Source organism: Podarcis vaucheri (genome assembly GCF_965113315.1).
Source record: "Podarcis vaucheri genome assembly, chromosome: 6".
In the NCBI taxonomy this organism is placed as follows: domain Eukaryota; kingdom Metazoa; phylum Chordata; class Lepidosauria; order Squamata; family Lacertidae; genus Podarcis; species Podarcis vaucheri.
The window spans coordinates 81590440-81612649 of record NC_138764.1 but is presented as its reverse complement, the minus strand read 5'-3'; the positions used below and the strand labels follow the sequence as shown (position 1 = coordinate 81612649).

At 42.8% G+C, this 22210-nt stretch overlaps 1 protein-coding gene across 3 annotated transcripts in view; it reads right to left on the bottom strand.

Moving 5' to 3' along the window:
• PPP1R16B (protein phosphatase 1 regulatory subunit 16B) overlaps nt 1-22210 on the bottom strand; it is a 103128-nt gene that overhangs the window by 51892 nt on the left and 29026 nt on the right. For 2 of the 3 annotated variants that reach the window (XM_082226092.1, XM_082226094.1), the window contains exon 2: nt 15368-15755. In XM_082226092.1, coding sequence (XP_082082218.1) covers nt 15368-15614 — 247 coding nt within the window. In that variant the 5' untranslated portion in view covers nt 15615-15755. Of the gene's footprint in view, nt 1-15367; nt 15756-21775; nt 21796-22210 lie in introns of those variants that run through there. The other variant, XM_082226093.1, reaches the window with a different exon arrangement.

Below are 22210 nucleotides of genomic sequence, written 5' to 3'. Positions count from 1 at the left end.
CTTTAAGACCTCATGCAAATCAAGTCACGCGTGAGACCTCATGCAAATCCAGTTGCATTACACACAGCAGACCGCAGTGACTGCATCCATGTGCCTGAGATTGCTTCTCATGCATTAATAAAAAATGGTCACCAACACCACTGCACAGGGACTGCTTTGAAGGATCTTAGGGTCCAAGTCACATCACCAGCTCCAGTATGGGTCTTGCCATTTGCATTCATGTGGAGGGGAGCCTGCGGTGAGGCAGTTGCTTGACTTGCTAATTGTGGGCACAGAACTCTTTTTGGGACTTGACATCTTTCCGCATTGCCTGGAAGACAGAGCTGTTCCACCAGGCCTTTGGTCAGGGCACAGCCTGACTCCCTCCTTTGGCAATCTTCGCAGAGCTCTGGCCCAGTGGTTGCCATCAGTTTGATTTGAGTTAATTTTATAATGAATGATTTTGGTATGTTGTACTATTTTATTGTTGTTAGCTGCCCTGAGCCTGGCTTCGACTAGGGAGGGTGGGGATATAAACTATTATTATTATTATTATTATTATTATATTATTATTATTATTATTATTATTATTATTATTATTATTCTACAGAACAGCTTTCCATGTGCCCTTGGCAGAGTCAAAGGACTTGCAGACATAGTGATGGACCTACAATCATATGCTTTGCCTCTGCTTCTGATATTGATACATGAACAAACTGTTACTCTACTAGTGATACAGTCTTGAAGGGCCGCTTTGTCAATGCAACTTACAGGAGGAAAGAAAACAGTTAAGATACAAGGTACACCAATACAGGAAACTGAAACGACTGCTGCACAAGCTGATGGTTGGATGCACCACATGACATAGCACCGCATGTGGCCATCATGTTACTCCTACACAGTGGAAGCAGGAAGCCACCTTAAGTAGCTGTGTCACTTTTATGCATACATAATGTTGGCAAGACACTTGGAGATAATAAATGCAACAACTATGATGAAACTGCAAGGGGAATATAAATAAATGCCAAATGGCTAGGAATTTTTAGTTAATTTTATAAAACGACAGCTAGGAATTTTTGGAGCAGGGATTTATTGCATGCTCCTGTGAAAATCTGCAAGGGTATTCACAGGATCACTAGATACTGATGAGCTGCCTTTTCTTGTTAACATTTTTTTTTTTACTGGTCTTGTCATTCTCTCTCTCCCCTATGGTCAGGCATCCCCAAACATGGCCCTCCAGCTGTTTTGGGACTACAATTCCCATCATCCCTGACCACTGGTCCTGTTAGCTAGGGATGATGGGCGTTGTAGTCCCAAAACAGCTGGAGGGCCAAGTTTGGCCCTGCCTGCCCCTGGTGCTTCTTTGTTTATAAGGATTTAAAGCTTAATGTTCAGTGGCAAAGAAACCGACCTGTGAAAAAGGAAATCCTAGGTTTAAATTTTGTCTCTGCAGCAAACTTACTTAGGTGAGCTTTCAAAATCAGCTGCTTACATGCAACATCAAACTGAATTAACCATGCAGGGTTCTCCTTTGTACTTTTGTATATTCCGTAGCACTAAAATGTAGTTAACTATTGGGGGGGGGATATTCACAGATGTGAGGATGCTTTAAGAAATCACCTCTGATTAAAAGTCATTGTTATGAAGATTCGCAGCTTCACCCCTATGCAGGGAGGGCATCAGATCAGAGGCGCTGCAAGGATATTCACAGGATACTGATGAGCTGCCTTTTCATGTTAAGAACATTTTTTTACTGGTCTTAATTTGAGCCAGAGTACAGCAGGATTCAGCTACAGGGTCCTTAAGGCCATAGCTTAATGTCAGAAAAAATTACCTTAGAGCATACACAGAAAGTACTCCCTTCACCACAATGTAACCTTCATCTAAACTAGGATTATAGGCTTTTCCCTCAAGGTCATTTGGAAATGCAGATTTGGGCTTTGACACTCTTTCTTTAGAAACCTGAGTATGAGCAATACGTTAAAGCATGATGAAAAAAGTTAAAGTTATGTTTCAAACTGAATGGATTCAAAACACAAAGTGGAAATATGAATGAGCATTGTCTACTGCAAGTCTGAACAGGAAACACAGATTAACAAAAGTATGTGAAGAAAAGAAAATGCAAAAAATGGCACACACAACACTCTCTTATCAAGTTAGCAGTTTTATTTCTGCAAACAACAAATGTTAAGGAACTGGATTTGTGTCACCTCTGTACTATAATGAACTACAAGACATGGTGGTGAAAGCAATGAAGACTATGAAAGTATTGGCTAAAGTAGACTGATGCCATAAAAGAGTGAAGCTCAATGAACGATTTTTGGCAGATTCCAAGAGGTGGGCAGGGTCAATAGGACAAGTGTTTGGAAGAACAGAGTGGTGGGGGGCCTTTAAAGAAGCAGGCAAAGGGAAAGGCTGGTGCCTAAAAAAAAAAGTTGGGAAATTATTCCAGATGAATTAAAAGGAAGAGGTGGAAGCCAGAAAGAAATGAGAGGGGAGTAAAACAAGGAGAGAGGAACTGGGAAGAAAGGAGAAATGAATAAATACAAAACAATGCAGCAATAGCTCACCTAAAGTCTGACCACAAACCTTAAGAAAAAGTTCTGAAACATGGACTGATTATTGCTACAGTTACTAACATGAAATTGGACAAGGACTTCTATAGAGATCCTGCCAGCATCTGTGTCAGCACTACAATGGAAATGGTTAACAATATCTATATCCTTATGGTATAAAAAATAACACATAAGTTATGGGTCTCTAAGGGACAGGAAGATTCTAGTCATTTTCTACTCAGTACAGTGGGAATTTTTTTCATATAGTTCAGTTTCAGATTTACATGCATCTCTCCCTATATCATGATCTTTGTTTGGGTGTTACTATTTAATATGTTTAGAGTTTGCTTGCCCTGCCTTTAAGTTAGCTATTTTTTATATATATATATATATATATATATATATATATATATATATATATATATATATAGTTATTGCTCATCTGTTTTTGTGGTTCTGTAATAATTTGAAAACTAAAAAAATAAATTAAAAAAATAGTCTGGCTTATCATGATGTAGAAATGCAGTTGTAGGAAAGAGAGAGAGAGAGAGAGAGAGAGAGAGAGAGAGAGAGAGAGAGAGAGACTTGGGAGAGGTTTAACACTATTACCAGAGTCTGACCATCCATGAACTCATTCAGATATTACCAAAATGTAATAATATTTGTGAAAGCATTTTGTTACTTATTGCAAAGGGGAGAGGAACTGACCACACTCCAAAGCAAACAAGCTGGCAGGAGAGTTTGCATGCATGGAAATCTTAGTATCCGTTATCAGGAGCTACCTAGACAAATGCTATAGCAACTAGAGTTAAATAAGGATTTAAAGCATTTGGCAACTAAAAGGGAGTTATAAGCTTGGGATGTGCTGTAAAATGAAAAGACCTGAAGGGAAAGAAACTGTGAGAGTGGGAGACAAGTGTACACAGAAACAGTCCCCAGAAGTAGCTTTTAGCAACACAGACACAGGAACCATCCAATTATGTTGGCCAACATAATAAATGTGACTACTACAACATTTGCCTTGACAGCAGCCAGCTACCTAACATGAAGGCCTACATAGCAATCAGTGGTGCACAGATGGAGAGAAAATTGCTTTAATCTAGGAAGAAAATGGCACTTTACACAGGGGAGAGGACAGTTTGCTTGTTGGTTGTTGTTTTTTTAAATGTTCCTTGTGAAGGACCAGGGTGAGCTATCCCTTTGCATGTCGAGGTCCCCAAGACACCCCCCAATAAAACACAGTTGACACATGATTTTAGTTTTAAGGTTTTTGGCATAATTTTGGCCACAACTTTATTAAAATTACAAGCGATATGAGTGGTTGCTTAGGCATTGGTTGCGACTATCTGACCCCGCACGGGGCCAGACTGACATTTGCACACCCGCAAAGTCAGAAAGGGAAAACATTTTGGGCAGAGAGATGGAGCTGGGTACCGTGCCTCACCTCTCCCCAAATGCTCCCGTGGGCTCTTGCGTGGCCCTAGCCCCTTGAAAGGGTTCGGACAAAAGCAATAGTGAGCCCCTGGATTCCTTTAATGGAATACCCTTACAGCAGCAGCATTTGGAGGGGCAGGCACAGCCAATCCATACCCCTCCACCAACCAATTCATAAAACCAATGCCTAACCGCAACCTTACTAGTTGTGACGATTTGCTACGCAGTAGGCAAAAACCAAATGGCACCAGCCAATCAGCCAAATGGACAAAATTCCTACCGGGCCCCTGCCCCAAAGCAGACAACCCCATGTTAGGCATAGCAAGGTCAAGCAAACACCTGAAAATAGGGAGGGAGGGTGATCCGATGCGCACAGCGAAAAGAGGAAGCTCAACGCTGTGCACAGGATATTTAAAAGCTATGGCTATCAATCACGAAATGGCAACATTTACATCTCCAAAGCAACAGTAAGCTCAATGATAATGGTGGTCAAACTCTTTTCCCCACCCAGCAACAGTGGGTGTCTTGCTAGCCCCCACCACAACACATGCTCTCCATGAAGGAGAACACGCTTTATGCAATTCTGGTCCAACACATTTTGCTGCAGGATGCCCTCTTTCCATTTCTAAGTCAAAGTGCATAGAACCCCACATAAGCCAAGTTGTTTTGGGCACCTGAGGCAGAAAAACCCATAAGCAACATTCCCCCCTTTTTCTTAGTAAAAACCACCACCACCATAGTAAGTTCAATAATTAGACACAAGGCAGCCACATCTCTCTGCCCAATGGTAGGGCCAGCCCTGCAGAGATTTCCACCTTGCCGCATCCTCCCATTGCATCCTCCGGATATCTCTTTTTGCAGAAGAGGAAACACAGTTTTCACAATGCAAATTTCAATCACCACACACAACCCAGTTATGTGGCCCTGGCACCCTACATCATTGCCCATTCTCTCCCCATAACGTTCTTATACATAAAACAATGCCAGTGCTGTGGAACTGACTTTCAGATGTCATTACACAGTAAAACATGACTGGTTAACATGGCAGCATATTGAAGCTAAGTCAGAATGAAAGTAGTTCCCTGTCCTTTCTCTAGCGTTGTCTGGTCCTGCCAAAAGTAAGGAGGAAATGGTAATCATCTACCGCTGAACGATGGTTACTCACTTGCTGTTGGACACAGATGGCATTTTCAATATGCACAAGGCGAGTAGCAACGTTTCGTTTTTTACTGTTCAGTTGATGCAATCTCTTTGCATGCAACCCTACTTCACACTGGGATTAAGCAAGCCTTAATTCATCAATGAACATCTTAATTCACAAATTAAAACCCATCCCATCTCAATGAATTGGCAGAGCAGAGACTGAACGGCACACAGCTGAGCAGGCTGAACATATGCACCAATAGCTTCCTCTCCCTGCCATATTATGGAAAATGCAATTTAAAGAAGGCTTTTCCTTCCCATTTACATCCCAAACTAGCAGATGCTTTGCCTTTCAAGTTGAAATACCAGCACTAATGGCAGGCAGCTGTAGCCAACAGCACTCAGCTGAAATCAATTTCAACACAGGTTCTTAAATATGGATCTTCTAGGCAGTACTGATAGGATTAAGCCTTGTTCATTTTTAAAGCTATTTTATCTCCAATGTAATATGAAGCATTATATATTTGAATTTCCAAAGCTGAGGAACAAGACACTACTGAAGATGGACTTTTCTTTTATACATGCCAGCTTTTGCTAATTGAAAGTACTCATACTGCCCTTTAAGTCCTAACCAGCTTGGGGCAGGTTATATGACACCCAGATGACCCTGACTGGACCTCAAGGTCAGGCAGAAAAGGCCTTTTCAGTGGTGGCTCCATATCTGTAGAGTTATGTTCCATAAGTGATATGATTAGCTCCTTTCCCATTTCCTTTTAGGTGGGACTTAATGGATTTTTCATTTCAGGCCACCAGGATTAAAGAGGGTGGTACAGTTTTTACTGCTCTCTGTTTTAGATTGTGATATTGTGAACTTTAGATTGGTTTGCTGGTCTGAAGTGCTTTATGCTGTTCTTTTATTTATTATAGTGCCGTTGTTGTTTTTTAAAATAATATTTTAGATACTAGTGTGTTTTTGCTTATTAATAAAAAATAAATATTTGTGTAACCAATGCTAGGAAAACTTTGTTTTAAAAAGCAGCATAAAAAATCTTGAATAGACTATAAATAAAATAATTTGCATTGTTAGGCCATCATACACTTCAGAAAATGTGCCTGATACAACTGCAAAAAGGCAACATTACTACGTTTGGATAGCATGCAAGAATTCAACAGATTAATCAAATCACTTAAAGATCAGATGATTAATTAACTAAACATTCTTAGCCGCTTGACAGCCAGGCCTTCAGCTGCCAAAATCAATGACATTCACAGCTAAGAGGGATACTGTGTCCTCTGGTTTGCCTGCTGAGATCTGGCAACACAGAGCTTGCGAAGCAGATGGCAACCTTAAGCATCCGAACTGGTTGTACCTCATGCAGACACAGCAATGAGAGCAATTCAAATGAGCTCCTTATGTGCTGCTATGGAAGGAACACATTTGTTAGTGCTGCTACAAAAAACAAAACAAACAAAAATGCAAAATTTAATCTGCTAGCATCAAAATGAACACCATTTTCAGGGATAAGGGAAAGGAACTATGCACATAGTCAAGAGTTTGGCATTATCAGCTTGTTATAGGAATTTTATGGTCTTAGATATATAGTAATGTTCATAACTGCACATACATAGATCAGCACAGGAAGGCCGACCTGGAACCATTTTGATTCCTAAACTGACCAAATCCTTTCTCTGCAAGGTTAAAAATGGAGAAGCCTCCCCATTGTCTCTTCCTTTAATCTGTGTTTGAATAAGGTGTGAGCCTGTGACCTGGCCCAGGAAATAAGTATTTTAGCATTACAAAAGAATGGCCAGGCTCCCCAGAAAATCCAATCAAGTAACCTGCTAGACAGGAGATAAACAAGGAGAAGAGAAAAACAACATTTAAATTTCTGTGATGTAGGTGGGATGTATCTGAGGGGTGGTCTTAGGTTACACCCCTTCTGTGATGTATGGATAATATTTCTGGGGGTGGTCCTGATCTAGAGAAGGGGAATTTCAAAAGTCTTTATAAGGCCTTGCAGGCCATTGTTCTGGGTCCTCTTCCTCTCCTGCGTGTGAGGGGAGTACCCTGTTGCAACAGATCAATAAAGATCAAGCTTACTAGCTGCTTTGCTTCTCAATATTCTCTGGTTGGCCTCTGTTATTTTCTCCTACCAATAGGGAACCTATGTAAGGACTCTATATGGGCTCTTGGATACCCCATAAGGGAAAAGGGCATATTTTTATTTACAACAAGCTAGAAATTATTGACATCATTCTCTACCAATATCTAACCCAGCTTGGAAAGTACTAGGTCCTTCGCCACAGTGTTTCCCTTATGACTCGGAAGCAGGCTAAGTGGTAGAGAAAGTGCTTTGTACACAAAAGGTCCCAGGTTCACCCCCAATATCTCCTGTTAAAACAATCTCAGGTATCAGGGCTGGGAAATATTTGTATCTCAAACCCTACCACCAGCAGCCAGCACACACAATTTTGGGCTAGATGGTCAACGTGCACCTCGAGTTCTACCTTGAGCCCAGCAGAGAGATGCTCTCTGCTCTCACAGAGGCAAGATGTACGTTTGTGTGTTCTCGGTATAGTTAGAAATAAAGCTTAGCAATGTAGCACTATACCTGCTTCATCCTTTCGTTTCGTTTCGTTCGTAAACTCTGCTGGGCTCAAGGCAAGATGAGCCGTATCAGCTCAAGGGCCAGAGCTGATCAAATCTAACAGTTCCAACATCTACAAGAAGAAGCCCAATACAATGGTTTAATCCTATAGAGTGGTACCTCGGGTTACATACGCTTCAGGTTACATACACTTCAGGTTACACACTCCACTAAGCCAGAAATAGTGCTTCAGGTTAAGAACTTTGCTTCAGGATGACAACAGAAATCGTGCTCCGGTGGCGCGGCAGCAGCAGGAGGCCCCATTAGCTAAAGTGGTGCTTCAGGTTAAGAACAGTTTCAGGTTAAGTACGGACCTCCGGAACGAATTAAGTACTTAACCTGAGGTGGTACCTCTAGATATGAATGGGATCCATTCCAGAGCCCCGTTCGCATCCAGAAGCAAATGTAACTAGCGACGGCACGTATGCGCATGCTGCTTTCTGCCGCTTCTGCGCATGCGTGTGACATCATTTTTAGCGTCTGCACATGCGCGAGCGTCGAAACCCAGAAGTAACACGCTCCATTACTTCCGGGTTGCCGCAGAGCGCAATTTGAACGCGCTCAACATGAAGCACGTTCAACCCGAGGTATGACTGTACTTCTGCTATTCCTTTCAAAGGCTATAAATATTATGCAGAAAAACTGAGGGTGATTTCTGGGGACAATGTACTGAAACAAGAAGCTGAACCTAGATGTCAGACAGATTGCCTCCACCAGGGAGTTTCTGTACTTGGGTCAAAATCCCTTCTTAGAAGTAAATACCAGTTTCAGAAGAAAAGGGCTATATGGAAAATTCAAGGCACCTTTGTAAAAAGTCTGAACATCTAGGGAATAACTGGAAATTTAAAAAGGAGTACCGTACATTAAGAGAAAGCAATTTATAGAAACTAATTAAAGGCTCTCTTTTTTAAAAAAATGCTTTTCTAATTGTAGAAGTTGGTTTTATGTTGAAAGTGGTCCAAAAACAGTAATGAACAGCCACTAGAAGGTGAATGGATGATTTTACATACATACACACAGCACATACAAAACACCACTGTGCTCATTATCAATACTATGACTGAATTAAAGGATCATCATCAAGTATAATTCTACAGTACATGATGAATACTGAATTGATGAGCTACTTCAGTTCTTCCTAGGTTAAGATACTTTCCTTTTAACAAACTAGGATTATGCGATCCATCATACATCTGCAACTTTAAAAAGGCTCTTAAAAGCTATTTAAAGAACCATATTATCTGTTATCAGGAGGTGTTCCTCTGTCTCACCTTGTAAATTCTGTTCAAGCATCTGCCCATCAGAGTATCCTCCTTCATTCATCTCATGTGTCCGATAAACTTTCATAAGCTAAAATCTGCTTATTTCCCAAGATACAGGCCAAATTCAAGAGTTTCTGGATTGTACCACCTGAGTGAAATGCATTTGCGTACCATATTTTTCACTCTATAAGATGCACCAGACCACAAAAAACACCTAATTTTTGGAGGAGGAAAACAAGAAAAAAAAATTCTGAATCTCAGAAGCCAGAACAGCAAGAGGGATTGCTGCGCAGTGAAAGCAGCAATCCCTCTTGCTGTTCTGGCTTCTGGGATAGCTGCGCAGCCTGCATTCGCTCCATAAGACGCACACATATTTCCCCTTACTTTTTAGGAGGGAAAAAGTGAGTCTTATAGAGCAAAAAATACGGTAGTTCTTTAGTCCCAACTACTGTTCCCCTCCCCCCCATTTCAGGTTTCTGCATGTCAAACTGCCCACAACTCAGGCCAGTCAGTGTGTGTGTACACACACAGCACGTGAATGCTCACTCACAAAAATCAAAAACACCCAGGGGTGAAACTAGACTTTATTTCACCCGGGTCAAAAACCCGGTTTGGAACTCCCCCCATGTGTGTTTGCACACACACACACACACACACACACACACACAGGTTGGGAGCCTCTGGAGGCTTCACCTGGCTAAAAGCCTGGCTAGTCCCCTGGTAGCTACGGCTCTGAAACACCTACAAGCAGAAAGCCAGCCTCCTTGGAGGGGCTACTCTTTTTCATTTCAACCTCTAGTTCCCCATATAAAATAAATCCTTTTCTCTCTCCTTTCAAGTTTAAGGAAATAATTAATCACATGATTCCCCACCCTCATAGTCTGACAACACACAGTCCAGGAAAATATTTCTAGCACGTTCATACATTTCACAGTACTTGTATCCCAACTTTCTATCCCAAAATCACTCAAGGGAGGCAGCAAACAAGCACTGAAAGATCAAGAAAACAAGTTGAAAGGAAAGATAAAGTGACAGCCTGATGGCAGCTGGCCAAAATTAAGCAACCTGCAGGCCTAAAATGACAGTGAAATGCCACCAGAGAAGGGTGATATTATCCCATTTGTGTGTGGGCTACCCATTAGTCTTTAGTGTGACATGTCTCTTTGTCCTCAGAATCCTAGGGTTTCAAAGAAACAGAAAATGAGGTACTTTAACACACACACCCTGCTTTTAGCTAAAACTATATATCCCTAAACTCAGCCTAAAAGTAGCTCAAGGACTAGCACCTACAATTTACTTATTAACGCATCTTACCTATAGCATAGACCCTGATGTTGGGAAAGATTGAGGGCACAAGGAGAAGGGACAGAGGATGAGATGGTTAGACAGTGTTCTCAAAGTTACCAGCTTGAGTTTGACCAAACTGCGGGAGGCAGTGGAAGACAGGAGTGCCTGGCGTGCTCTGGTCCAGGGGGTCACGAAGAGTCGGACACGACTAAACGACTGAACAACACAACCTATAGCATTTCCCTTGAAGCAACTGAAAACTGAAGGCCCTTCCATGCATCCTTTATATTATAGACTCATAGAGTTGGAAGAGACCCTGAGGATAATCTAGTCCAGGGTTTCCCAAACTTGGGTCCTCCAGCTGTTTTTAGAACTGGTTTTACAACTCCCATTATCCCAAGCTAGCAGGACCAGTGGTCAAAGATGATGGGGAAACTAGTAAAAAAAACAGCTGGAGACCTAAATTTGGGAAACCCTGATCTAATCCAACCCTCTGCAATGCAGGAATATGCAACTGTCCCTTACAGGGATCGAACCTTCAAACTTGGCATGGTCAGCACCACGCTCTAACCAACAGATCTATTCATTGTGCATATATTTTATTTAACGTGCATTTATTTACTTAGACAACTTGTATACCGCTTACTTACAGTCATTTCTAACTGGTGTACAGGAGATTCAACACAGCGAGACTAAAAATGAGTTGAAACTATATAATCAGTCTTCAATTAAAAGCCTGCTGAAATAAAAGAAGTCTTCAGTGGCACAAGAAGTTCAACAGGGAAGCGGCTTGTCTGAACCCAAATGAGTTTCATGAAACTGGTCCCACAATGGTGAATGAATGGCTCCTAGTGGATACAGGCCATGGGGGTGGGGACTAACAGTGACCCTGGAGATCTCAATGATTGGGTAGGGATATACGAGATCAGGCACTCTGTAGAGGGATCCTGGGCCTGAGTTGCTAAGGGCCTTTAAAATTCATACAAGAACTCTGAAACTGATTCATGTTCGTGATGGTACCGGTGTATTCCTCAATTAGTGCATTCTCCGTAACTTCCTGCGGACTCTTCACACCACAAATGTAGCATCCCAGAAAAACTAATAAAGTGGAATGACGGGTGGGCGGTATCCACCACCAATGCAGAATTATTGTATCAATGACATGTTGCAGAATACACTTGTAAAAAAAGGGGGGGGAAGAACCCACTAATACGGAGGGGCCATTCCTGTAGAGATGCTTGCCCTTGTCCAGTTTATTGACCTAGAGTCCTGGACCTCTAAGCAGTGGCTAGAGAGGTAATTAACTGGATGGAACTAACAATTTACCTCAAGCCCCATTACTGCTGCAAAGACATGTTTGTGCAAATCTCTTCTCAGGATCTATTTGTGCCTTGCCTCCTACAGTGCCCTCCATAAAGATTATACTGTGGGCAGGCTGCCTATCAGAATAATCCCAAACTTGTCACTGTTGCCTTTAGCTTGCCTCCTTTGTCCTGCCTACCTATCAATCTTAGGGTTAGATTGGCAGATTTTTAAGCAGGGATTATACTTGTTTGTTTCCTCTGTGGAGCCAGCTACAATGGGAGCTAAGCCTGTAGCTGATACCACGCAAATAAGCAGAGGCATTTGCAACAGGATATGCTAAGGCTCCCATAGATTTTCCTTTTCCTTTTTTTTTTTCTTTTTAGCCTTTCCTTGACAAATGAGTCTCAAATCTAAATGACATCATAAATACCAAACAGCTTAAATATTTTATTTCTCTTTTGAAGAGGAAAACCAATTCTTGCTCAAGGCAGTAAACAATTCCCACACACTCTCATAACAATTCTCGTTTTTAAGTCCAGAGGTTTTAAAATCCAGGTTTTTGGGTGCCTTGACAGTTATATAAAGATGCTCTAAAAGGCAATATACACTTGTTGCATACAACAACACGAATGATCACTTTAGCCAATCCACTGATACAGCAACACCACTTACGCATTCAATGAGCAATGGCTTGGAGTTTGGTGGGTAATTCCCTCTTATGGATAAACACTGATTTTGGAAGGATGTCAGATAGCATGTGGCGGGGGGGGCAGAGCTGGGGAAGCAGCTTCCAATGTAAATGACTGTCATGAAAGGCTAGGATATCAATGGAGCCCCCCAGGTGTTACTTTTTCATTTATTGGCTGCCATTCACCACAAGGTCTTTGTGTGGATTGCAGCAAGTGAAGCAATTATATTTTAGAAACAACTCAAACCATTGCATCCAAAACAGAACATTATCACTTCAACAATAGAGATGGGTCCCACAAAACAAATTACTGTAACTGTCAAGGGCCAGGAAAAGAGGTACATCTCGAGGATTATGGCGGAAGTTGTACTATGCAAATGCTAGCTAGACACACTTCTGTGCGGAGAGAGCTTCACCATTTAGAGCAGAGTTCAGCAAACTTTTTCAGCAGGGGGCCGGTCCACTAACCCTCAGATCTTGTGGGGGGCCGGACTATATTTTGAAGGGGGGGAAATGAATGAATTCCTATGCCCCACAAATAACCCAGAGATGCATTTTAAATAAAAGGACACATTCTACTCATGTAAAAACGCAATGATTCCCGGACCATCCGCAAGCCGGATTTAGAAGGCGATTGGGCCAGATCTGGCCCCAGGCCTTAGTTTGCCTACCCATGATTTAGAGACTGCCACAGAGATATCCCTTTCCTGGACAGCCATATTGATCTCAGTGGAAGATGCTTTCCTACTGCAGGGTTGCTTCTGGATTTTGCTGAAAAAGAACTCCCATTTGTCCTAACCAGGATAGTCAGGGATGACACAAGTTACGTAGTCCAAAACATAAAGAAGGCTGCAAGTTACCCACCTTTGGTCTAGAACAGCTAGGATGCCACTGAGATACCACTGAATTATTAGTTTTAGTTCCAGTATTTCCACTACTATCTAAACTTCATTTCCCATTTGTTTCCACCCTTTCAGAAAGCGAAGAGTTCTTCCACTTTCTTGCAGCAACTTCAACTTGAGCATCAAATCAAACAGCAATTCAGGTTGCAATTCTTTGCACATTTCCTTGGAAAGGGCAAGTCCTGCTGAACTCAGTAACTGCAGTGTTTGTTTAAGTGGGCAGTAGAAAGCCAATAGGTAGAGTCATGAGCAAGAGGCAGCAAGGTGTTAGGAGACAGAGCATAGCATCCCCTAAGCTAGCTGTCAGGTGTGGTGGTGAACGTGTTCTTGCCAACAGGGTTGAAGTAAGAATCAATGACCAGTACATTTGGTTTCTGTAGATGGAACAGAGGGCTGCGAGAACCATCTTGTCTTTTGTTTCATACTGTTAAATGACATGTGCCAGCCCTGGATACATTCTTTCCTAGAAACATAACTTGTACTTAATTTTTAGTCCATACTGATTAAAGAACCATCAACAGATCATTGCATAAAACAAACCTTCGGTAAATGTTTAATATATACCTGGTGTATGTGTATATGCTGCTGTTTATACCAATTCTGCAAACATTTCCTCATTCTTCTCTAATTATTTTCCTTGTTATCCAAAACCAAAATATCATATACACATTTAAAAGGCTTTAGACAACACGTCCTGATTGCTACTTGGAATGAATTTACTTCCTTTAGAACTGCTGCCAGACATTCGATATATACAAAATGTCAATGCTGGAAAAAAAATAAAAGGGTCCCCCTCCATTTCCTCATTCACTACATCATTTGATATCTTCCCTCCAACAATCCAATCTTTAAATCTTGAGATCAGATTACACCATAGTGTCCTATTGTCTTGTCCCAGCTGAACAATTTATGCCTAATGACCAAAGGCAGTAGGGAAATATCTGGGCTAATCCTACTTTTATCATCCTCTCAGCTTCTAAACAATTTGTTGTGTAATTCAGATCTCAGATGGTGTTTCCTTTCAAGCCGTATTATTGCATCTAATGGATCTAGCCGTAATGTCTGTTCCAGCCCAAACTACATCCAAATCACATACTGACAAAAGATAAATAAACTGAACAGCATAACAGGCTGTGAACATTTGATGCAAACTCCATTGATTTTGCAGGCCATTTGTAGCTATTTCTTCTAATTTGCCACCCAAAGGAATGTTTATTATTGGACTCCGCTAAATATGAAACAAATTATTGGGGAAATGTAAGAGAAGAGAGTCCTAAAAACAACAACTATTTTTTTAAACTTCAGATAGAATATCAATCTTCACAATCAATAACTTTTTCTATGCAAAAAATAAATAAATCTCAGTAAAGTTGTCAAGAGGCAAATCGTTAACTTTCCTTCTTTCTCCCTACTTCCCATTTCATCCTTCTTGTGAGATGTCTCCTGAAAAGAATCACCATAAATCCTTATACCAAAACCCAGAGCAGCTATTATGCTTTAAGTGTGTCTTTTGCCACTTACACAACATATACCAAACAAAGATCAATATTCCAAACATTTCACCTAAGTCCAATTCTTTAACACAGGCATGGTTACAAATGCTCATTTTTACTTTGTATTTTACTATATTATTCTTTTCTACAACAAATTGGTACTCTCCCATCCCCACCCAAGTAAATACATCAGGGTAACCCAGAAACAAACCCCATTTTATACCTGTAGCCATGCTGCACACACTTTGGAGTATTTTTTCCTTTCTTAAAAACCAGAGGTTTTTTTTTTTACTTCCGCCCTAACACATCAGGAATCTGCTAGAGCAGCCTTTCTCAACCTGTGGGTCCCCAGATGTTGTTGAACTACAACTCCCATCACCCCTAGCTAGCAAGGCCGGAGCTCAGGGATGATGGGAGTAGTAGTCCAACAACATCTGGGGACCCACAGGTTGAGAACCGCTGTGCTAGAGGGTGCAAAACATGGAACGGCAGTCAAGGGATGGGGGGAAAGAAGAGAAATGTTCATCGTAAGCCTCACACTGGACATATTACATATGGCAGTCTAAAGGACAACCATCCAGGGCCCTAAATGAGCACTCAGATGCACCACTGGGCTTACAGTCAAACCTAGCAAGGGCACACGGGGCACGAGAACTTGCAGCATCTCCTACCTTCCTCAACATCGTTCCTTAGTGAAGCCTCCAGCAGCGCAACGCTGGCCTCAAAAGACACCTTCTTGCGGCTGGCAACGTTCCTCTTCTTTTCATGCTTCCTCCTCTTGTGCTGCATCTCCTTCTCGTATTGCGCCCACTTCTTCAGCTGCTGAGCGCGGCGTTTCTGGGCTGTCCGGAGCCGCTCGAGGGTAGGCACCTTATCCAGTAGCTGCAGCTCTGTCAACAAGTCCATGTGGGTGTCCATGGCCCACCTGTCAATGGGTCAGCCACACTCCTGCTGGACCAGAAGCCCAACCTTGCGACAAGATGCCTGACACTACGGGAACATGCTGCGGCTGGACTGCGAGCGGCACTGCGTAGATACCAGAGAGCACATTGTGGTATCCTGCACAGTGAGAGAGAGAGAGGCAGAAAACAAGTAAGCGTGTGTTGCGTCTGGCGAAAACAAAACAGGCATAAAAGAACGCTTGTGCCGATTGCTACATTCTAAACAGCCACTGAATGTTCTAAATGATGAATGTTGCTCTTTTTTCAAAAACTTCTCCCTGCAAAAATGAGGTATATATTCAGTTGCAATTAGGTATTTGTTCAGCTGACAGGCCTTCAACTTATCTGAATATTTTAAAAGTAAATGCACACCAGGAAAGGAGGAGGATTACCAACCCAAGGAGGAATGGCTTATAAAACTGATTGGCTTATACAGAAATTGGCTACTAAATTAAGAGGACATAATAAGGAAATGTTTAAGGAGGAATGGAGACCATTCATAGCTTACCTATCCAACCATCACCCATACATGAAAGTCAAAGGCAGAATTTGAAGTATAAACAGTGGATTGTTGAAAGAACTAATGATATTGGGGTTTGGACAATAAAAATGTGTGTTATAAAACAATAAAAAGGTTTAAAAGAAACAAAACACACCAGGAAAGGAGGGTGGGAAGTCAAGAAGAAACTATGTTGTTGTTGTTTTTTAAAAAACCTGTATATGATGAAAAATGCTTTGAAATAACTTTGGAGAATTAATGAAAATATTTATGTTTTTAAAAAGCATATGGCCATTAAAGAACACTGAACTCTCAAAGTAGTCTTTTTAAAGCCACGGTTATCCTACAACAATAACCCTTGAACTCGTTTCAGTCTCCCTGTCCAACTAATGCACCCATCCAGATGTTCATTTGTTAAAATTGCAACAAAGGAAATGGATAAGATTAATTATCACTTTTCATGTTTTCCTTGTTTTAAATGTTAAAACCACAATCAGAGGTCTTAAAAGTGATTACACCTGGCAGTGTCCAGGGCAGCAGAATCACTTTGTTATTACAGAATCCATTCTGGAAATCCGTTTGACTTCCAAAACATTCAAAAACCAAAGCACGGCTTCTGATTGGCTTCAAGAAGCTCCTGCGGCCAATCCGAAGCCATGGAAGCCCTGTTGGACCTTCAGCTCCAAAATGCCAAAATGTTCGGGAACTACGGTAAGCTGTTCGACTTCCAAGGCATGAATGTATAGCAAGATTAAAGATTGGGGGGGGGATGTTACAGTGCGTGGAGTTCACCAGAACATGAGAAGAGCTTTGCTGGGCCAAGTCAAAGACCCATCTAGTGCAGCATTCTGTTCTCACAGTGGCCAACCACAGGCATTTGGAAAGCCCATAAACAGGACCAGAATGCAACACACCTGTGATTCCTAGTAATTGGCATTCAGTGTGCCTCTGACACTGGAGGTAAAATATAGTCATCGTGGCTACTAGCCACTGATTTTTAGCTTTAAAATACAATCATTGCCTAACCCAAAAAATACTCAGTAAAAGGCCCTAAGGTACAGAAACACTTTGGGATTCTTTGTTCCTGTGAACAGACGGCACATTCTGCTGCGTCTTTACATAGCGGCAAGATCCACTGGGTGTATCTTAGGTATGTGCAGGGCTTTTTTTCAGACGGAGCTCAATTGTGGCACCTCTCAGGTGGGTGCCATTGCCATTATAAGAGAACAAGGGAGGCATTCATGGTGAGTTCTGGAACCTCTCTTTCTGGGTACATGCACACAGAACTGGAGTCAGGAGATCTGATCTCATATCTCACTAAACCATCCCCACTGAGTTGATTGTATGGACAAGCACTAACACATGCCCACTTTCCCCCCAAATAAATCAAACGCATACTGCATATATATCAGAAAATCATATTTTTAAATTGGCCTCTGTGGCCTCTGTTCAATGTACTCCCTGCTCTATTGCGAAATGGCTCATAGCACATGCTTTGCATGCAGAAGAACCAGGATCAATTCTCAGCATCCCCAAGGTATGGCTGAGAGAGGCACATGTCTTCTGGAGAGGCCCTGCCAGTCGGTGAGCCAACGGTCTAACTCTGTTTTAGACAATCCCCCGTGGAAAATTTGCTCATTCGTTCACTTATTTTGAATTCTGTGTCTGTGTTTTAAGGAAGTTGACATTTTTTTTTTCTGTTGGGAGCTGGGAGTGGGCTGCAAGACCTTAATTAAGTCAACTCCTTCTCAGGTTTCGCACCATTCAAGGTGCTTAGCCTGGGGGACCAGTGACAAAAGGAGGTCAACAAAGGAGGACAGGCCAAGGAATCACGAAATGGGACAGGAAGGCTCCCAAGGCTCCTTCTGCCTTCAGCAATGTTGGTTAAACACCAACACTTATTACCATTATTATTTTTTTCTTCAAAGGTCATATCCATTCGGTTTAATCATACAGCTGCCTGCCGAGAGGAGCACAGAGAGAAGAAATGTCATGGTGCATCTGCTCACACTGCAGCCCCAGCTGCAACAAAATATCTCCCTCCACATCGGTCTCTACAGCCACAGCAGGCGATGCAACCTTCCAATAGCTAAACTTCGTCCCCAAATGCACACTCCTCCATTGTCTGCCGAGCACACACACCAGGTTCTGCCCAACTTGGCGGGGGCAGCGACATGCGTGAAATCATGTGGCAGGAGGGTTTCTAATGGGCCCTGCCCTCCATTTTGCAAAAAGAAGGGGGAAAGGGGAAGACGTATTATCTCCTTTCCCTGTGCACTGAGTACTCCCTGGCTCTTGAAAAAGGCTAGTATCGGGGCTAAGAATACAACACAGCATGGTTTATCTAACCCCTGTCTTTTGGAAGAGCCAAATACAAACTATGCACTAGCTTTAGATTAAACAGCAACAACAAAAAATGGCCCGGCCTCTATCACTCCACCACCCTCCTTAGCAGAAAGGGGAGAAGAGGTAAGTAACCACAAAGCTCTTGAAATACTGTAACTCTTTGCAAAATGCTTCATTCTTCGGAGGGCAAGTTGAGCGGTGTGTTTTTCCCCCCTTTTAAAAGCAGAGCATTTCTGACTCACCCAGCGCTATACCACACAGAGTGAAACAAACATCCCCGCTAATAGGAGACAGTGAAAAACAGAGACATGGGTGAGAGAGCCTCTGGAGGGATAGATATGTTTGGAAGCAAAAGCAGAGGTGGAAACTTGAAGAGCTCTCAAGGCAACCTAACTCCTACTCGTAGCAACACAGGGGGAGGGGTGGAAAAACTGCAAGGAAGGCTGATCAGAACCTCAGGTGCAAGCCATTCCGTATGCAAGAGCACATTTTCTGCTTTCCACAAAAGCACCAGGGTACATTTCTCACATCAGCCTGCGCATGGGTGAAGCCTCCAGAGGGGCTCCATTGAGGCTCCTAGACTGTGTGTGTATGAAAATGCACATGGGGTGTGTGTGCCAAACTAAGTCTTTGACACGGAAATAAAGCACAGTTTCAACCCAGCTTATGCTCACTTTACTTATGCGATTACAACCTTTCATGGGGTAGGGAAGAATGAATGAAGGAATGAATGATGGAGGGAATTTGCTGTTTCACCACCAGCACCTTCATTTTTTCCCTCCTACCCGCACAACCAGAAATACCTTCTTACGTCCTTCCACCTCACTTAGTGGGCTTTGGGAAGGTTGCACAAGGCCCCTGGGATGCTCCTAGGCCCACCTATGATATTACCAGAGCCTGGTAAAGCAGCTGTCTGCCTTGCAGTTGGGGGGGGGGGCGTGTTCCAGGGGTTCCTGACTTTGCACGCTTTTACCTTTGTGCACAGACCCGCAGAAGTGGCAGACCTACTGTATTACATTTATATCCTACCTTGCCTCCAAGAACCTAAAGGTTTGGTATCTGCTTCTCCTCTTCTCCATTCCACACCTGTAATGTGGGTCAGGCTAAGAGAGAGTAACTGGCTCAAGGTCACCCAGTGGACTTCATGATTTGAGTGGGAATTTTAATCCTGGTACCCTAGGTCCTAAACTGATCCTAACCACTATCACACACATACAATTGAAATACTACCAGAGGTGTATCCAGGCTGCTATGTTTTTCAGGTGGGATTTAATCATATGCCACCAAATTGAGGTTGTACGACTAAAAGGTGATTTGGAGCTCTTGTGCGAGAAACCCGCTTGCACACACACACACACACACACACCATGTTTTAAGAAAAACGACAGGAAAATGCACAGGAAAGTATGGGATAACATGTGTTTGGTGCAATATTGTCTAACCTTCCGCAAATAAATCAGAATTAATGCTCAATAAACATTAAAGCTCCCCGCAGACAAATCTGGGTGAATGCTTGGCAAATTGGTCACCTGGAAAATGTGTCTTTTCCTGTTGAAGGCAATATATTTGTAATTATTCCCCACCACCACCAACCCCCCCCCTTGCACTAAGGAAAGTGAATACAAATTAATTAACATTGTGCAATCTTTGGAGGCTTCAATGCTGGATATTACACATAACAACAAGGGAGAGGGGGAGAGAGAGATAAGTTCCTGAGGACCTCAAGCTTGTTCACGACTTGTTACATTTTAGTCAATCCTAATAAAAGGCATTACTGCTACCGTTTGGGGAATGGCTTTTTCGCTCTCCAATAGACCAACATGACTACTTATGGCTTGTGTATATTCCCCGCTTTTCACGCTAATTGCATTTCACAGTACATAATTGTGCCTGCTAATTTAAATAAGTAGCCTGCAACCATTGCTCCGTATTTCCACTGTTTTTCCCCTCATCCCCAAAGTTCTGCCTTTTCAGCTCAGTTCTGAAGAACCTATTGCAAATGCACCATGGACTCCCCTTTGCACAGAGCTTTCCTCTTTATTACCTGTTCAATGTTAACGGTAGTTCGCTGTCCAAAGTGACAAACTGCGGTTAGCAGTCCACAGGAAACAGAGAGAGGGAAGCCATGCACCAAAGGAGACAAAGTTTGGAGACCCTGCAGCAGGTTCCCAGGTTGTTCAAAGTTTCTACACCCAGGGACTACCCTGAAAATTAAGGAGGTCCACCAGTCACAAAATGGTGGCAGGTGGTAAGGGAGCAAGTCACAAAATGGTGGCATGGCACTTTATGACCCCCAGCTTTTGTGAGTTGGCAGTAGTGGTGGCTGGAGCCCATTAGGCAGGATGGACAACAGTAGGTGGAGCGAACTCTGCCAGAGCCAATGACTGGCAGAGGCAACTCATTATAGTTTTGTCCCCATCTTCCTTTGGGCAGATGACACTAGGGAGGAGGAAGTTGAAAAGTACAGTGGTACCTCAGGTTACACACGCTTCAGGTTACATACGCTTCAGGTTACAGACTCCGCTAACCCAGAAATAGTACCTCAGGATAAGAACTTTCCTTCAGGATGAGAAGAGTGCTCTGATGGCGCGGCAGCAGCGGGAGGCCCCATTAGCTAAAGTGGTGCTTCAGGTTAAGAACAGTTTCAGGTTAAGAACAGACCTCTGAAACGAATTAAGTTCTTAACCCAAGGTACCACTGTAGTTGTTAGTAAGAAGGCAGGTAAGTGGAGACTGGCTAGGGGCTGACTGAGGTTGACGAAGCTGGACCCCGTTTGCCCAAAGAGATCACCCTCCCTTGCTAAAAACAGGATACAAACAATGTGCACTCCTTTCATGACACACCAAATCAACTGCCAGATGTGCTCACCTCACGCTGCCTAAAGGTAGGCACCCCCAATCCCATCGTAAAGTTTTCCTTCTGCTTTCAAACACAGCACTGTGTGGATCCCAGCACAGTTCTCCCACATCATGTTTGATTCCTTCTATGGACTAAATACAGCAGTTGCTACTAAGTGCAGCAATAAGGATCTGAAAGAATCACCTGCATGCAAAACTCCAGGGAAGGGCAACCGGCTAGTTGCGTTCTGACTTTGGCCCAAGTCATTAATTAGCACATGACACGGTTCAGAAACTCAGTGCATACCTCTGTTCCGCCGCTCAGGCTGCCCATTTTCAGAAATGACCTAGTTTCCTTTCCAAAATCAAGAGAGAGAGAGAGAAATACAGTTGCCGGTTTCGGTTTTTGCACAAACTGGTCAGTCTAATTATAGCACAGGCACAATGTTCACTTACCTGTGAAGCAGCAGAGGCCACTGTAGTTCACAAAGCATTGCATCTGCGCTCGTTTGCTCCCCCCCCCCAAGGAGAGTGTGTTTCTCCTCTCTACAAGCTCAGATCTGTTTCCATGAGCTCAGCACTTCCGCTTCTTGTGATGTGCCGAGAACATCCTGCAAGCCATGAAGCGCAACCAGAAGAAGTGTGGAAGGAAGAATAATATCGACCTCAAAGGGCAAAGTGAATGAGAGAGAGGAGGGGGGCGGTGGGTGGGTGGACGTGAGGCCATTTTACGGTAAGGAAGGCTTGCAGGGCTTGCAGCAGCAACAACAAAAACCTCATCCAGAAACCAGAAGCTGAAAAGGAAGGTGGCAGGGAAACAGCAGCGAAAGGACAGGGCAGTTGTCTGCTAACATCTAACCTCAGCTCACAAGATTTCAATGCACAGCTCTG